The sequence below is a fragment of the Thecamonas trahens genome (assembly GCF_000142905.1).
Source record: "Thecamonas trahens ATCC 50062 unplaced genomic scaffold supercont1.20, whole genome shotgun sequence".
In the NCBI taxonomy this organism is placed as follows: Eukaryota; order Apusomonadida; family Apusomonadidae; genus Thecamonas; species Thecamonas trahens.
Window position 1 is genome coordinate 188,743 of NW_013657660.1, and position 17,279 is coordinate 206,021.

The 17,279-nt window shown below is 66.2% G+C and overlaps 5 protein-coding genes across 5 annotated transcripts; 1 reads left to right on the top strand and 4 right to left on the bottom strand.

The window, feature by feature from the left end:
• Positions 1-71: 71 nt before the first annotated feature.
• On the bottom strand, positions 72-1,431 carry AMSG_11811 (uncharacterized protein; the record flags this gene model as incomplete). Its single annotated transcript, XM_013902993.1, has 2 exons — positions 72-1,051; positions 1,428-1,431. 2 exons carry the CDS (start codon positions 1,429-1,431, stop codon positions 75-77), a joined length of 981 nt encoding a protein of 326 aa, XP_013758447.1. The 3' UTR covers positions 72-74.
• A 202-nt stretch (positions 1,432-1,633) lies between these two features.
• AMSG_11812 (uncharacterized protein) lies at positions 1,634-5,756 on the bottom strand (the record flags this gene model as incomplete). Its single annotated transcript, XM_013902994.1, has 3 exons — positions 1,634-4,766; positions 4,857-5,102; positions 5,247-5,756. 3 exons carry the CDS (start codon positions 5,754-5,756, stop codon positions 1,671-1,673), a joined length of 3,852 nt encoding a protein of 1,283 aa, XP_013758448.1. The 3' UTR covers positions 1,634-1,670.
• A 578-nt stretch (positions 5,757-6,334) lies between these two features.
• Positions 6,335-10,008, top strand: AMSG_04634 (uncharacterized protein; the record flags this gene model as incomplete). The annotated part of the gene is made up of 1 exon (XM_013902854.1): positions 6,335-10,008. The coding sequence occupies one exon, from the start codon at positions 6,335-6,337 to the stop codon at positions 9,977-9,979; it is 3,645 nt and encodes a 1,214-aa protein (XP_013758308.1). The 3' UTR covers positions 9,980-10,008.
• A 12-nt stretch (positions 10,009-10,020) lies between these two features.
• AMSG_04635 (serine/threonine protein kinase) lies at positions 10,021-11,043 on the bottom strand (the record flags this gene model as incomplete). The annotated part of the gene is made up of 1 exon (XM_013902855.1): positions 10,021-11,043. The coding sequence occupies one exon, from the start codon at positions 11,041-11,043 to the stop codon at positions 10,021-10,023; it is 1,023 nt and encodes a 340-aa protein (XP_013758309.1).
• A 400-nt stretch (positions 11,044-11,443) lies between these two features.
• On the bottom strand, positions 11,444-17,153 carry AMSG_04636 (uncharacterized protein). Its single transcript, XM_013902856.1, has 2 exons — positions 14,710-17,153; positions 11,444-14,336 (listed from the first exon to the last, which is right to left on the bottom strand). Exons 1-2 carry the CDS (start codon positions 17,048-17,050, stop codon positions 11,782-11,784), a joined length of 4,896 nt encoding a protein of 1,631 aa, XP_013758310.1. The 5' UTR covers positions 17,051-17,153; the 3' UTR covers positions 11,444-11,781.
• Between the last annotated feature and the right edge of the window lie 126 nt (positions 17,154-17,279).

The window sequence follows — 17,279 nt, forward strand, 5'->3', positions numbered from 1 at the left end:
GTCACTTCATCAATTTTGTTCAAGACGGACCTACGGCACATCATGGAAGCTCGACAGGACGGACCTACGGCACATCATGGAAGCTCGACAGGCTCGCCGGACTTGGCCATCTCGGCGATGACGTCGTCAAACGAGGCGCCGTACTTTTGGGCAAAGACGAGCTCGACGGCGCCCTGCTCCTCGCGGTGGTTGTCGACAATGTAGGCCTTGCGTGCGCGGAGGCGGTCGAGGTAGACGCGCATGCGCCTGATCTTCAGGGCGTTGCGAATCTTGTTGGAGGCGTCGAGCGGGTCGACGACCCGCGGCGGCGAGTGCTCGCGCGAGTGGGCGCCGTCGATGCGGCGCGAAGCCTCCCAGCGGATGCGGGCGTCGAGCGCCGAGCGCGAGGCGAGGGTGCGGATCGACGAGTCGTCGTCGAGCTCGCAGTCCATGGTCTCCCACGACGACGGCTCGTACACGCCGCGCTCCTCCTCGCGGGCGCGGCGCAGCCTGCGGTCGAGGGCAACCTTGGCTCTTGTCTTGGGCACAGCGCCCAGCACAAAGACCTTACGCGGTCGCCGAGCAGGCGCCGGGCCGCCGGAGGACCCATCGCGCGGCTCGGCCCCTTCGTCATCGACATCGAGCTGCTCCTCGGCAAGCAGCCGGGCGCGGGTGGTAAAGAACCGCCGCCGCCGGCGGCGGCCTTCCACCACGTCGTACTTGGGCAGGACGCCGGCAGCCGCTGTCCGGAACAGTGTCGTCGAGTCTGCAAAACACGGCGCGTACCGCTCGGCATCGGCGCCCGGCCGTTGCCGCCGCGCTACAAGCTCGGCCTCGCGCGAGGCAAAGTCGCGGGCGGGCGCTCCGCCCGACGCCGCCCCGCGGTCCGACGCCGTACCCGACACCACCACGCCCACCACGCCCGCCACGCCCGCTACGCCCGCCACGCCCGGCGTGGGCGAGCCCGGCTCACCGTCGCCGCCACCGCCCACCTCGCCAGGTCCACCCTGACCGGCCTTGGGCGAGCCTGCGCCCGCTGCCCCGCTGGGCTGGTCGCCCAGCGCCGTCGCCGCTGGGCCGTCCGCCGCCCCCACTGTGGCGTATATGGGATCATCAAACTTTGGCTCGACCTCCTCGCCACCATTCCCCTTGGCTATCTCCCCACCAATGCCATCCCCTCTCCCCGTGAGCCTCTTCCTCGCTCAACCCCCCCTCCCCCCCCTCCCCCCCTCCTTCTCTTCACCGCCTCCACCTGCTGTCTGCCCCGTCACCGGCAAAAAATGGCCCGCCCGCCCCGCCTGACCACCCCCACCCGACCACCCACCCGACCGCCACGGCCACGGTGCGAGGCGCAAGGAGGCGAGTCTTCCCAGCGGCAGAGACCGGCCACAGGCACTACTGCCTACCACTTGCCACTGTTTCCACACTCTACGTACAGCAGCAACCACCCATGCTCCACCGTGCGCCCGTCCAGTTGACCGGAGCTCGTGCGGCGTTCGCTGTCCAGGGTGCCTGTTTGGCGGTGAGTGGCCAATGTTGGGGGTAAAGTGGTGCCCCCAACCGCTGGCTGGCCTGCCACCGGCGTGTCAGCTCACCTGCCTGATGGCCGCTCCGCCCAACACGCACATACGCAACACGCTCACTCTCTCACACACTCTCTCTTTTTCTTTCTTAGTCGATCTGGTCGTTTGCTACCGGCGAGGTTCACGCTCGAGGGAGAGAGAGTAAAGACCATTGTCGTCGAGGCTCGAGGCCTGTGTGACGATGGCACGGATCCATGGGACTTCGTCGTAGGTGAACGGAACTGCCTGGAACCGCTGAACCTGCATGATCATCGAGGCCGTCTGGTGGTGCTTGGTAAAGTTGACGACACCGGGCTTGTCCTGATACATGTCTGGGTTGCCATCGTCGATGAAGAACAGGTCCTGCAGGAACATGCCGAGGTACGGCAGCGCGGGTGTTGTCCGCGGCAGGCCGAAGAGGATGGAGCGATACTTGGAGTGGTTGAGCCGCGACGACATGACATCCTCGACAGCGGCGAGGCGGGCTTTGACCTTGGACTTGATCAGCGCCTGGGAGTGGCGGAGCCGGAGGATGGGTGCCGAGTTAAGGGCGGCGATGATGGACATGAGCGAGTCAAAGTTGTTGCATGCCACGAGCTCGTGCGCAATGTACACAAACTTGGTGATGACTGCCGCCCGATCCTTGGGCTTCTCCCGCTTGAGGATTTCAAGCTGGACCCAGGCCGAGAGCTCGTTGAACCGTGCGATCATGCGCATGACGTTGGGCGCGCGCGCAACTGTCGCAGACTTGGTCCACACCACGCGGATGAGCTCGCTTGGCCGGATGCGCTGGAAGAGCGAGAACGAGACCAGTGTCAGCTGCTTGGCCACGTCGACGGCATCAAGCGCGCAGATGTCGCGCTTACGGTACTTGGCGAGGAGGTCAGGTGTCGGCAAGGTTTCCTTGGCTCGCCGCTCCTCCTCCTTGCGGGTCCGGATCTGGTACGTGGCACGGTCGAGTGCGACAAGGAGTTGCGACGAGTGCTGCAGAAAGCCGTCGTCGACGAGGGTTGTCGATGCAAACGCCTGAATCTCCGAGAACAGCCGCGGCGCGCGGTCAAAATCGAACGGAAAGTGCTCGACCCAAAAGCGGAGGACGTAGATGACCCGGGCGCGGACACCGCGGACGTCGACTGAGCCGTCAGTCGGAGCATACAGATAGCGGCCCAGTAGCTTGGCGAGGAGATGGACCTTGGTGGTGAAACACTTGTAGGTGAGGAAGAAGACCCGCGTGAAGAGGTCCGACACGCCCGACGACAAGGTGAGGAACTCGACGAGCCGGTTGACTGTTCCGCCAGCAACCCGCTTTTTGGCGTTATAGTACAGTGGCGGCTCCGAGTCGAGCACATCCCAGATGCGTGCGTCGGGCTTGATGCTCTCGGTGGCATCCTGGTCGTAGTCGTCGACCGGTGAGACGACGGCAAGCGGGTCAAAGTCGATGGAGAGTCCGCCGCTGAGCCCAACGCCGCTTCGCTCGTGAATCGGTGAGCCCGACTCATCCGAGCCGGCGTCCGAGCCGGAACCAATCTGCATGCTATCGGCGAGAGCGTCGAGGTCCTCCAGCGACGCGTCCTTGTTCTTGTCGATGCCGGCGAGCATTTTCTGAAACTTGGCAAACTCGACGGTCGAGTGCTCCGGCTGGAGGACACCGCGCGAGCGGAGGAGGTCGATCGATGGCCGCCGCTCCAGCAGCGCCGGCAGGAGGCGCCGGGTGTTGGCAATAAGAGCAGAGTGGCCGGCTGAGGGCAAGCCGGAAGGCGCGGCGGCGGCGGCGACGTTGGCCCCGCGGTCGATGCGCAGGATGTTGCGGTCCTTGAGCTCGTCACGGGTCATCCGCAGCGAGAGCAGCCGCTCCAGACGTGCCGCCGCCCGCTTTTGCTTGCGGGACGAGATCAGGTCGGCCTGCGAGTCGGCGCCGCCGCTCGACGCCGAGCCGTTCGAGACGTCGTCACGGACGGGCGCGTCCCCGCGGCCTCTGCCGGGCCCGGTGTCGCGCGACTGTTCCTGGCTGCGCCTGGCGCCGGCCAGATCAGTGAGCGAGCCATGGGCGGCGCGGGCAGAGCCGGCTCCGCGTCGCGACCCGTTCGCCCGGCGCTTTGAGTTGCGCCACGAGTCGATGGCGGCGGCGCGGCGCTTGCGCTCTTCACGCGCCCGCTCATACTCGGACGTCTCAGCCTCGAGTTTGGCCTTGGCGGTTTGGAACTTGAGCTGGCGCTCATAGTCTTGCGCGCGAATGGCAGCCATGGCGACGTGGTCCTCGTACGCCGGGTCGAGGTGCGGATGGCCCACGCGCGCTCTCGCCGCCTCGGGCACCCGGCGCTCGTTCCAGCGAGCCGCCGGCTTCCACCGGACTGCAGGCGACGAGGCCGAGGCGAGAGCTGCGGCGGCGCGCTCGGCCTCCTCGGCCTGTCGCGCTGCTAGCTCGGCTTGTCGCGAGCGGTAGACCTGGGCAGCCACTCTGCGCTCCATGTGCTCGATCTGTGCGTCGCGACGGCAACGCTGTTTGGCACGCGCAAGCGCGCGCTTGGTGCGGTCGGAAGCGCGCCGGCCGAGCGACCCGCCGGTCGCCTTCCGGCCCGAGCCCCTGCGTGAGCTAGCACCGACGCCCGACGCGAGTGCAGCTGACTTGGAGAGCGAGGCTAGAAGATGGGCCGGCGAGGCGGCAGGTCGGTTGCTCTTGGCGGGCGTCATGTCAAGTCGCAGCTTGGGCGGAGTGTACGGCGCCGGTGGCGGTGGGGTGGCAAGCATGCTGGGATGAACAGGCTGGCCTGTGGGCGTCTGCTTGTGGCTGCGATGCTTGCGCCGCTTACGGCGGCGTGGCGTGGTGCTGCTCTCTGGGCGATCGCGTCGCGGCGCACGGCGGCGGGACGCGGTCGGCTTGCGGTCGCGCGGCGACGGCACCAGCTCGGACACCGACTCTACTTCCATGTCCGGCTCTGTTGCGCGGACCTGAGTCTGGCTCTCCAGCACGTCATCGAGGATGACGGCGTGCGGAGTTGTGGCTTTGGCCGAGGGAGTGGGATGAGTCGTGGACTCAAGACTGGTCTCGGCCTTGGTGGCGACCTCGGTCTCGGCCTTGGTGGTGAACTCGGCCTCGGCCTTGGTGGTGTGCTCGGCCTCGGTCTTGGTGGTGTGCTCGGCCTCGGTCTTGGTGAGGGCCGCGGTCTCGGCTCTGGCGGCGGCCTCGGCCTCGGTCTCGACGACAGGCTCAGCCTTGGACTCAACCTCGACGACGGGCTCAGCCTTGGACTCAACCTCGACAACGGGCTCAGCCTTGGACTCAACCTCGACAACGGGCTCAGCCTTGGACTCAACCTCGACGACGGGCTCAGCCTCGGCCTCAACCTCAACAGCGGGCTCAGCCTCATCCTCAACCTCGACAACGGGCTCAGCCTCATCCTCGACCTCAACGACGGGCTCATCCTCATCCTCGACCTCAACGACGGGCTCATCCTCATCCTCAACCTCGACAACGGGCTCAGCCTCATCCTCAACAACGGGCTCAGCCTCATCCTCAACAACGGGTTCGGGACCGAGCTCGGCATTGGTCACAGCCTCAGCCTCCCCCTCCCCCCCATCAATGCCACCCTCGCCTCCACTCTCGCCCTCAGAGTCTCCACCACCGCCAACAACACCATCGTCCAACAAAAACGCATCCTCAGCTTCCGCATCGTCCATGACAGCCACTGGCTCAACATCAGCAACCTCGTAGTCGTCCTCGGTGACCACAGTAATCTCCGAGGCATCAAAGTCAAACGACGAAACGTCGACAGGCGGCTCACCGTCGCCATCGCCATCATCGTCGTCACTTTCATCACTGCCATCGTCGTCGTCGCTCGACGATGCGCGGAGCAGGGCGTCGTCATCGTCGCCGGCCAGTAAGTTGTTGAGGCTGTTGTCGGAACCACCAACGAGTGCGGACATGCCGTCCGAGAGCTGGACCGACGAGCCGACCGAGCCGTCAACCTCGTCAGACTCGGCGAGCAGGGCGTCCAGCTCCGGATTCTTCGCCTCGTCGCCCTCGCCCGACGAGAGCCCCAGGTCCAGCACCTCGTCGTCGTCGCTCAGCTCCAGCTCGCCCAGCCCGAGTCCGTCGTCGTGGTCGTCGTCGCCGAGGCCGAGCTCGAGCTCGTCGTCGTCGGACAGCTCCAACCCCAGCCCCAGCTCCAGCTCCAACTCGTCGCTGTCAGACAGCAGCAGCTCGTCGTCGGACATGTCTCCTCGACCTGCTGTCTTCCCGCGACTGTGAGCAGCCAGTGCAGTGTGTCGTCGTCGCCGTCGCCGTCGTCGTCGTCGTCAGACGCAAACACCAATGTCTGCCAACGTCCGCCACCCGTCACCCGCCATCCGCCAACCGCTTGATCGCGATCACAGCCCTGCGAGCCACCCTCCACCACGCCAACCACACCCACACAACCTCGTCCACACCCACACCTATCTCACCCGCCCGTCACACCCGTCCTCCACACTCCACACAACACCCCACCACCACCCACCGCTCGCACCCAGTCGCCCACCATGCCGTACGTCATATGCCTACCCCTCCACTCCATCCCGCCGCTCCCACGTCGCCGGGTGCCGAAAAAGGTCGTGAATTGGTTTTTGGGCTGGCGGTAGATTCCCGGACCGAGTCGTCATCGTAGCCGACGGCGCAGGCACAGCGTTGCAGGCGTCGCAAAGCGGGGACCGCCAGAGGCACGCACTCGACACCCATACTCACAACCGCACGGGGCATGTCCAGACGCCGGTCGCGCCGCACGTCGACGGCTGCTTCGGCCGCGTCGCCGGTACCCATGGCGGTGGAGAAGGAGAACGTGGCCAACGCGCGCTCGGCATCGCCCTCGCCCTCGCCCGCGCCGGCCAAGGCAGCGTCCGCGGGCGAAGACCAGCTCCCGCCGGAGCTCGAAGGCATGTCGCTCATATTTACCGGTCTGGTCGACAAGAAGACCAAGGTCGTGGATCTTGTGGCGTCGTGGATGGAGACGTTTGACGAGTCGGCCGACGACGGCCTCGCCGCGCTCGTCAACTTTGTCCTCCACTGCACCGGCTCGACGATCCTGCTCTCAACAACGCAGGTCCTCACCGAGGACCTCGACCCGCTGCTTGCCGCCATCGTCAAGGAGTTTACCCATCCGACGTACCCGCTCGTCAACCCCGATCTGAAGAAAAAGGTCAAGTTCGGCCCGCGGCTCGAGGCCTTTTGGGCCGAGCTCATCAACCTCGCCGCCAACTCGCTTCTCCCGGCCGAGGATGTTTTCGCCACCCTCCTCCGCTGGATTACCGCCATGTCCTCGTGCACCGTCCGCGCCTTCCGCCACACCGCCACCATCACTGCCTACGCCATCATGGCGCCGCTGATGGGCGTGGCCCAGGCCGGTCTCCGCCAGCTCTCGCTTGCCGAGCGGCAGATGCTCACCTTTGCCAAACAAGCCACTGCTGCCGGGTCCGACGGCGACGACGACGACGACGATGATGATGACGATGACTCGCCGACGCCCATGGACGAAGAGTCCGCCGTCGGAAAGCGCCGGTCGTCACGCGGCTCGCGCAACATGGCCTCGCGCATTGACATGCTCAAGAACCGCATCGCGACCCTCAAGATCAACGTCGCTCGCGCCGAGTCCTTCCTCAAGTCGCTCTTCTCCACCATCTTTGTCCACCGCTACCGCGACTCGGTCGGCCTCCTCCGCGCCAAGTCAATCGCCGCTCTCGGCGAGTGGATTGCCGGCTACCCCAAGATCTTCCTCGAGCCGTCGTACCTCAAGTACCTCGGGTGGACGCTGTCGGACAAGGACGCCAACGTGCGGCTGGCCGCGCTCAAGGCGCTCCGCGGCCTCTATGACGATTCCAACGCCATCACTGCCCTCTCGTCGTTCACAGAGCGCTTCCGCGGACGCATCCTTGAGATGGCCAAGGACTCGTCGGTCAACGTTGCCGTCGAAGCCCTCGGCACGCTGTCCGCGCTCCTCGAGACCTCGATGCTCGAGCAGTCGGACATCGACGCCGTCTACTTTTACATCTCGGTTGAGAACCGCAAGATCCGCACCGAGGCCGCGCACTTTGTCCGCAAGCACCTCTTTGACATCATCATCGCCTCGCAGCTTCTGCCCGGCCAGTCGGACGACGAAGTCGACAAGGCCCGCGTCCGCGGTTTTGTCCAGTTTGTCCTCAACTTTAGCTACCAGGCGCAGAACCCGGTCTACATTGTTGACGCCCTCTTCAAGCACGCCCCGTGCCTCACCGCCTGGCCCGTCATGCTCGACCTACTCCAGGAAGAGCCGGCGTCGAACGTCGACCCGGGCACCCACGCCGCCGAGCAGGACCTCCTCGTCCGCGTCCTCGCAGCCTGCGCCCGCCTCGCCACCGGCGGCTCGGTCATTCCCAACGAGCCGGCGCATGTGTCGGCCTCGGCCGCCGCCGCCGCCGCCGCCGCCATCCGCACCACCTTTCTCCCGCGCATGACCGATCTCTTTGCGCTCTTTGCCGGCAAGCCGCCGCAGCTGGCCCTCCTTCTCGAGCTCGTCGAGGTCATGGACCTCTCCGATGTCGCTGCCGACGACTCGCTCCGCGACGCCTTTGACGCCTGCCTCGCCGCCGCCCACAAGCTCCTCTTTGCCTCGGCCGAGCCTGAGGTCTTTGCCCAGGTCGCCGGCCTCTACGGCACCCTCCTCGCCGCCGCCCCACAACTGACGACCAAGGTCGAGAACGCGCTCGCTCAGGACCTGTACGCCATGGTTGAGTCCGTCGACAACGCCCGCGCCGGCGGAAGCATGCCCGATCCGGCCTCGGCCGCCGGCCGTGACAATCTGCGCACCCTAGCCCTCGCCCTCCAACGTGCCGCCGCCTTTGCCACCGCCCACGACCTCTCGCTCCACGACGCCGCGCCCCTCGTCGACGCCGCCGCCGCCTTTATCGACGTCGCCGTCGCCGCCCTCGCCGCCGCCGCCGATCCGGCATCCGTCGCCGACTGCTACTCGCCGGCCGCCCTCGACGCCGCCCTCCGCATTCTCTTTGGTCACGCCGCCTGGGCCCGTGCCCGCGTCGAGGAGCCGCTCGTTGCGCTCGCCGCCAAAGAGAGCGCCGGCGAGACCGTGCCCGAGGAATCGATCCTCGGCGTCAAGACCGAGGTGGCTGCAGTGCTCGAGGCCTACGCCGGCCTTGTCCGCGCCGTCGAGAGCCTCCTCCTCCCGTCAGCCGCCGTCAAGCTCGGGCCGACCGACTACCTACCGACGCTCTGCACAGCCGTCGGCGTGGCGGTCGATGCCGCGCTCCTCTTTGCGCCGCGCCTCGGCGAGACAGCGCTCGCGCCGCTCGCCACCCCGCTGTCGACCCCGCTGCAGGCCGACATGGTGTCGTTCATGGAGCAGCTGTTTGAGGCGTACGAGAACGCGTACGCCGACGAGTCGGTGCCCGATGACGTCCTCGGCGCCGTCTACGACGCAACCGACGCCACCCTTGGTGCTCTTGTCCGTGGCTTTGCCTTTGGTGGCCTCGACACGGCCTACGCCGCCCACCTCGTCACCCACTACCAGGAGCACGATCGGCTCTTTGCGCCCGTCATCGGCGGCATGGTCAAGCGCATGGTTACGCGTCTCTCCGCCGCCGTCGCCGAGCCGCTCATCGAGGCCCTCAAGTTCAAGCTGGCCGACGCCGAGGAGCACGCCAAGCTCCTGCCCAAGGGTCAGACCCGCCGCCTCACCGCATCTGACTCCCTCCGCGCCCCGATCCGCCGTCTCGCCACCAAGCTCGCCGCAGACACCAAGGACGCTATCCTCGTTGTCCAGCAGATCTTTGCCCTCGGCATCCCGGCCGCGCTCGCCGACGCGCCCACCAACTTTGCCCTCTTGGACGGTCTCGCCTCCTTTTCCTCGCGCCTCAACGCCGACCAAAAGGCTGAGGTCCTCAAGTTCCTCGAGGCCAACTTTAAGGCGCTCGAGAAAAACCTCATTTTCGCCAAGGAGGACATCGACATGTACAACAAGCTCCGTGCCAAGCTCGGCGCCTCGGTTCCGCCGCCCGCAAAGCCTGCGTCGGCCAAGGCCAAGGCCAAGAAGAGCAACAAGACCAAGCGCTCGTCGCGCAAGGCCTCGCACGGGAAGATCACCATCGCCTCACTGACAGAAGACCACACTTCGGTCGTCCCCGTCCTAGGCGCGAAGCGCAAGTCCAAGCGTGCCCGCAAGTCGTCCAACCTCTCGAGCGACCTCCTCGTCACCCCGCCGTCCAAGGCCCGCAAGAACTCGGCTCGCACCTCGCCGTCATCCACCACCGCCCCGCTCACCCTTGAGGCCCTCGACGCGCCTTCGCCTACACCACCTGTCGGCGACCCTGCCGGCGGCGTCGGCCTCCCGCCAGCCGACGACGACATTGTCGACGACCACGCCGACGAGGACTTTGCCGCTCCGCGTCGTCGTCGCGCCCGCCGCTCGCTCCTCTGAACCGACTGCCCACCACCTGCGCTACCCCATGTAAACTGTTCTCATCGTGGCACTTTGGTTATCATCGCCAGCTCCTCGGCCGAGAGCGACGACGACGACCGCCCGGCCACCTTGATCCGTCCGCGTGGTCGCTCGCGGGTGGAGGAGGGGAGCACAGCCGGAGGCGGCGCAGCTCGCGACGGCGCAGCTGGGGCGGGTGCAGCCGGCGCCGGTTGTGTTGGCGACGGCGCAGCTTGTGGCGGCGCTGCCGGCGGCGGATTAATACCAAGCAGCGCAAGCGTCTCGGCTGCAGTCAGCCGCTCGGCGGGATCTAGGGTGAGCAGGCCGGCGACGAGTGCGCGGAGGGTCTCAGCATCAGCCTGGCTCGCGCCCGGCGCGGCGCAAAAGTCCGGCAGCCCGCGAAGCAGCGCGCCTGTCGCAACATCAAAGTCCGGCAGGCAGCCGAGGGCAAGCTGATAAAGTACGACGCCAAGTGACCACATGTCATCGGCCGGCGAGGGCGGGTAGCCGGCGGTGGCGTGCGGCGAGGCATACGCCGGCGAGCCGGCAAAGCCAGCCACGTCGGCGCCTGCATCGGCGCGCGCGGCGCGGACCGGCGAAGACACGCCATAGTCAGCAAGGATCATGGTGCCATCGGCATCCACCAGCACATTGGCCGGCTTGACGTCGCCGTGGACAATCGGCTCCGACCACCATCCGGACTCCTGGGCCGCGTGCAGAGCAGCGAGCGCCGAGCCGACGGCGGACGCAGCAGCGAGCGCAGATGCCGCCGATGAAGCAGCGGCGTCGAGCGAGCCGCCGGGAAGGTAGCGGTATACCAGAGCGAGGCCCGGGCCGGCCGGATTGCGCACAGCACCGGCGCACGGCAGCAGATGCGGCGAGTACGCATCGGCGCAGGCAAAGAGCTCGGCCTCGGCTGCCGCCGCAGCCCCAGCCGCAGGCGCCCACGACGTCTTGAGCACCAGCTCTGCGCCACTGCCCTTGTCAACAACTCGGAGTGTGGCCGCATGCGGCCGTAGAACCAGCCGCTCAACCACCCGCAGTGCCGCTACATCGAGTTCCATGCAGCAACCCACCGCAGGCCGCGACAGCGTGAGCTGCCTCCGCCCGTCGCCCGCCACCCGCCGCTCGCCCAAACCGGGCTGTCGCACCGCCGCCAAAAACCGCCCCAGCTGGCGGCGGCGGCGACGACGACGACCTAGACACTGCGGACCTGGTGGTGCTTCCGGTCGCCGCCGACACTGACGATGATGGAGACTCGGTCAACGTGCCAGACGCCGACAAGCAATTGCTGCGTCGCTCACGGGCCTGGATGGGAGCGCCGACTCGGATGACGACGATGCAGAGGCATCTTCTGCTGATCAAGATGACGAGGTCATAGCCCTTCTCGCCGGCCTCGCAGACAACGGCAACAACAAAGAGCCGGCAGGCACCCTCGACGCTGACGCCATCATCAACAAATGCGACGATTGGTAAAGTCGAGTTTACTCATTCCCGTCGCGATGAGATCGAGGTCCGCGAGCTACGCCGGCCGAACGGCCGATGGTTGCGCTTGAGACGGGCGAGGGTGTGGCGCGACGAGTTGGAGGCGCTCTCGATGTCGTCAACAGGCAAACCCATCGACGATGATGCCGACAATAAAGATGCCGATACCGACGCCTTTGTCGCTCCACTCGATGACGATCTACTCGCATCTGCGCTGGCGTCCGACGATGTAAGGCCAGGCACCCACGTGACGTCGGCGGCTCCCAAATCGACATCATCGTCATCGTCGCACTCGCCTCGAGTGGAAAACCATGCGACTACGGCGTACAACCGATCTCGCAGCGACGGCGAGTCGATGTCGGCGACGTGCGATGCCACAAACCGGCGAACCACCGTGGCCTGGGCGTTGGGTGCGCTTGCACCGTCGAAGTCAACCCGCGCGCCCGCTTGAAGCTCAGCTTCATGAGTTCCGAGACCACGGCGTACGCAATGACGACGATGGTGCCAAAGAGCACAGCGAGGGTGGCCACCACGAGGGAGATGTACGAGGCCTGTGAAATGCTCCGTCCCGACGTCGACCAGAAGAGCACGCCGGCGGCGCAAAGCGCAAGAATCGACCCGTCCAGCTTGGCCTCAAGCGTGTTGTGGAGTGGGTCAAAAAACGGGGCGTTGTAGAGCTGATATACGAGCGAGGAGAGAAAGATGGCAAAAAAACCCGCAAACAACAGGTGCTCGAGGTTGGACGCGTAGAGCGCCACGCACACCACCGCCAGCCGCTTGAGGAGGCGCACCACTTCGTGCATATAGTGCGCGCGCCGGTACGCCGTGAACAACGGGCCGTAAGCAAGCTGCACGCGGGTGCTGTCGAGTTCGTGCCGGTTCTTCCACAGCACCAAGCCGAACGAGAGCGGCAGCGCCACCACGTACACGGCAAGCGCCGTCAGCGCCAGCGGGAGGAGCTGCAGCCACATCGCCCCGTAGCATTCTTCGTCGAGCGACGAGTCGAGGCGGTACGACCCGTCGGGCAGCTGTGTGCAGTCCCAGAAGAGTAGCGTGGCACGCGCGAGCGGGAGGTACACAATGGGGCCGAACGAGAAGATGAGGCGGTAGAGGAGCGCACGCACCGAGACGCGCGTCATGTCGATCTTGCCACGGCACGAGCAGCGGCACGTTTTGAACCCCACAACGAGGGCCACAATGAGCGCGAAGAACGCGGTCGGTAAGCCCACAGAGAGCGCGTACCGCATCGGGAACGACGTCACTGTGCAGTCGGTCGAGAAGAGCGAGAGGTCAAACGTGGCAAACGCCACGGAGTCCATCACCTGCTGCACCGGTGGCGTCGGCCACTTGAACGCCGCGCGACCTAGCACCGCGAGCACCTGCAGAAACGTGACGGCGACACCGATCGAGTGCGGCAGCAGCTTCTTTCGCCCCGCGCTCGCGCCGACACGCTGGAACTGGATGATGGCGACGAGCACAAGCACAAACGAGAGTACAGCGGCGCCCACCACCAGGAGGCAGAAGAGGACAAAGAGCGACGTCGACGCTCCAGGACATGCGTCGCACGTCCCGTCCGGCTTGCGGTAGTGGTTCTGAGCGCACGCCACGCACATAAACTCACCCGGAGCGTACTCGCGCGCACACTGGCGCCCGCCCAAGCACGAGCGCTCGATGGGACACTCGGAGAACTGGGCCGGCCCCGTCGGGTAGTACTCGGGCGCCGCTACGGGTGCGTCAGTCCCGCCGGCGCACACGCCGCCGGGCGGGCATGCTACGCACGCAACGTCGGCCGCACCCGTCGGCGAGTAGAAACCGCGCTCGCACACACACGGCGCCACGGTGCCCATCTCGGCGCTCGTGTTGGCCACACGAACCGTGTTACCCGGGCATGTGACGCACTTGCCGTCGATGACCACAAACCCGTCCGGGCATGTGGGCACGATGCCGCACGGCTCAGTCGACGTCTCCGTCGAGAACCCGTTCGGGCCACACTCGGCACACACCAGCGGCGCCGTAGAGGCAGAAGTACGCCCATAGTCGCGCGGACACGCCCCGACCGCCACCGTCACGCGCGCATACTCCACCTCCGCGTCCACAAACTCGACAATGGCCAACGTCGCACTCGAACCCACGTCCTCTGGCCACGAACCCACAGCAAGCGTGATGGCACCCAGCGAGTAGCCAGTAAGCGACTCGTCGTAGAGCGCGCCGAGCGACATACCCGACACCTCAATGTCGCCCGTGGCCGAAAGCGGCGAAACGCCGATGCGAATGAACGGGTTGCTCACCACGGCGCCCCATGCATCACGAAGCGTAAGCGTGCCCAAGCCGAGGGGAACGCCCGAGATAGCCGACGTCGGCAGACCGGCCACCGTTGCGTTCTGCGGCGGGCCGGCAACCACGACACCATAGCCGCCGGGTGTTGCCACTGACGACACCGGCAGCACGCTCGGGTGCGTCACATGCCCGTACTGCGTGAGCCCCGGGCCGCACACGTACACGTACCCTCCGCCGCCCGATGCTGACGTTGTCGCCGAACTCATGTCCACACCCGAGACGTCGAGCGCCACGCTGCAAATATGTGCAATGCCGCCGTATGCTCCAGCGGACGTTATGAGAGCGCCCGACACCATGAGCGTCGACGCAGGGAACTCCGCGCTCTCCACCAACAGTGCCGACTCCAGATCGATCACGGGCGCGGCCGTCGCACAGAACGTGCCGCCCAGCGACGCACTGTTGGCGTCCAGCACTGTGCCACTCACAGTGACCGGTCCATTGCCGGAGCGAGCGAGCGCGCCGCCCGCCAATGCCACGTTGGCTCGCCACGCACCGCCCGTAAACGTCGCCGCTGCCCACACGCCCGTCAGGCTCACTGCGCCGCCGGATCGGCCGGCCGAGTTGGCCAGAAACCGTGAACGCCGTGAACGCCAGCGAGTGGCCGGCGCCCGTCGTGTACATGGCTCCGCCATCGCCAACCGCCGTGTTGCCCTCGAACACTGTTGAATCGACCGAGAGCGTGACGGCCGAGCCAGAGAGAGCCAGCACGCCGCCCGCCGCCCCGGCCGTGTTGCCGCCAAAGTACGAGTCGCGCACCGTGATCGACGCCCTGTCCAGCGCCAGAACGCACCCGCCAAACCCGCCCAGCAGCGACGTCGACGCAACGTCTGGCCCGGCGCTCATGTGCAGCGATACCGCCGTGAACGACGCGTCCGCAGCGACCACGATGGCTGCAGGCGATGCCGCACGCGGCGACGCCCCCACAATCGTCACGTTGCGGAGTGTCAGCGATGAATACACCGCAAACAAGGCTCCACTGGATCCGCCAGCAATCGTGCAGTCGATTGTGGCGTCCACAAGCGTGAGACGCTGGGTCACAGGGAACGCCACGTCCCCAAGCGCCGCCGATGGACAGTGCACGAAAGTGCCCACAGACGGCGGGACACAGAATGTGGTCACAGTTCCGTCACCAGAGTGCGCCAGCGCTGCGCGCAAGCACGCCACGGTACCGGGCACGCCCCCACACTCGGGATGGTCGAGCGCGTAAAAGGTGGTGGAGGGATGCGTGTTGTACGACGGGACCGAGGCGTAGAACACAAACCCGTCAGTACCCGCAAACACGCCTATATCGGCGTACCCGTCGCTGTTGGCGTCGTAAACGGCGAGCCCGCTGACGTTGCGCGCGTGCTCGGGATACGCAGCAACCAGCGTCTCATCCCACGACGCCCCGCAATCGGCGGTCATGAACGCCCGCACGCTATCGACGGTGGCCACTATCACGTCGCCAAACGCTGCCGGCTTGGAGAAGACCACGGCCACGTCGGTGATCGGGCCCGCGAGCGAGGCCACGGGTGTACCCGGCACAGCGCCAAACGTACCCGGCGCGCTCGTGCTGAGCACGTACGATACGAGCGCGTCGGCCACAAACAACACGTCGGGGTAGCCATCGGCATCGAGGTCGCGCACCACAAGGCGGTTCGCGCCGTGAGCGGCTGGGGCCACGATGGCCGTCGGCGCACCCCACGCCATGTCGGCACTGGGCAGCGCCACCGCGAGCGAGGAGAGCGTGGTGTACACAAGGGCGGGGGTGCGCGGGTGCGACGCGGGGTGTGAGAGCACAGCAAGCGCTGTGACGTCGGTCAGGCCCGTGACGGCAGTTACGGGAGCGGCAAACGAGGAGGCGTCGGCGCGAGCGAGGACGTAGATGGCGGACGGCGACGCGATGACGAGGTCGGGGCGCGCGTCGCCGTTGACCGATGCCGCTGCCAGTGACACGATTGACACATCCGGCGTGGCTACGCTCACCACTGAAAACGTGTTGTCGCCCGCAGCAACAAAGAGGGATGCCGTGCCCGAGGCGAGCGAGCCTGTGGCGATGTCGAGGGCAGCGTCTGCCGTGAAATCGGCCACGACCAGAGCCGACGCCGCGCCGACAGCAGCCGAAGCGCCGATGAGGCGCGGCGTGGCGCTGGCGGCCGGCAGAAAGTAGACCTCGCCCGACGGCGCAAGCGTGAGTAGGCCCGGCGTGCCGTCGTTGTCCAAGTCAACGGCGGCCATCGCGACGAGGTGGGTCTCGATGCCAAGCCCACCGGCAGCGCCGAGTGTAGCCACTGGGCCATCCATGGTTTGCGTCCAGCGCGAGCGCGACACGATGCGGATGCCGGCACCGCCTGATCCGCCATGCGTGGTGGCAATAAAGTCGGGGAGGCCGTCGTTATCGATGTCAGCCGTGGAAACCCACTCAGAATCATACAGCAGGGAATTGGTGAAGGTGAGCGGGGGGAAGAAGCCTCCAAAGTCCCGCCCAAGAACGACCTGCTGGGCGAGGGAGCCGCGGGGCGCCATCACGAGATCGTCGACGCCGTCGACATTGAAATCCTTCCGCTGCGACTGGCCCGGGTCCGGGCCAGTATGAAGGGTCCCGCCGCCCGTCACACCCACGGCGTAGTCTGGTGGCCCAAAAGTGAACGGCGTTCCGCCAAAGTTGGCGGTAGCAACGGCCAGCTCGTCGGTGCCTTTGGCAACCACAAACGAGCAAAACTCGGAGCCTTTCTGGCCGAGAAAGTCAAGATGCGTCGCGTCCCACACACCGGCACCCGTGTTGACAACGACGCGAAAGTCGCCGGAAGAACAGTAGAGAATGTCGAGATCGCCGTCCGCGTCGTAGTCGCCGACGTCGCCGCCACGCACCGACGAGACGGCAAGAATGGGCGAAAGGCCCGAGAACGCGTACGATGCCGGGCCCAAGTTGAACGCCGTGTAGATGAACGACATTGTCGTGCGAAAAAGCACAACGTCGAGGTACGAGTCGCCGTTCAAATCGGCGAGGTACATCTGTTCGACCTTGTGGATGCCTAACAGCTGCTGCGCAAAGGTGAACGTTGTGCCGGATGATGCCTCGTTGAGGTATACATTGAGGGCACCCGTGCCCGAACCTGAGACGAACTCGTTCGCCACCACAAAGTCGAGATACGAGTCGCCATTGAGATCGCCGACCCGCATCGCGCGGCACCTATCGCCCGTGTGCGCCGGCGCCGGACGGACGTTGAACAACGCCGACCAGATGCCCAGCGGCCCTTGCGTGGTCATGCGAAGCTCATCCCCAGAGGTGGAGTATTCACACGACACAAAGTCGACCAGTCCATCCTTGTTGAAATCGCCCGGCTCGGCCACAAGGAGGCCATACCCGACCGTGACACCCACATTAGTGACAGGGAGGGCGGTGGTGTAGGCGGGGGCGGCAGTCGTGGAGGGGGGAAGAGGGCCGCGGAGAGGAAGAGAAGAGTCACGGCGAAGAGCATGTGGGTGGGGGTTGGGG

Excerpts from the sequence above, each read along its gene's own strand:
- AMSG_04636 (XM_013902856.1), bottom strand. The coding sequence starts at position 17,050 with ATGACCACGCAAGGGCCGCTGGGCATCTGGTCGGCGTTGTTCAACGTC. Across the intron at positions 14,337-14,709 it reads GATTGTGGGGGCGTCGCCGC|TGAGCCTGACGGGCGTGTGG; the intron begins GTGCGGCATCGC and ends CCGGCGGCGCAG.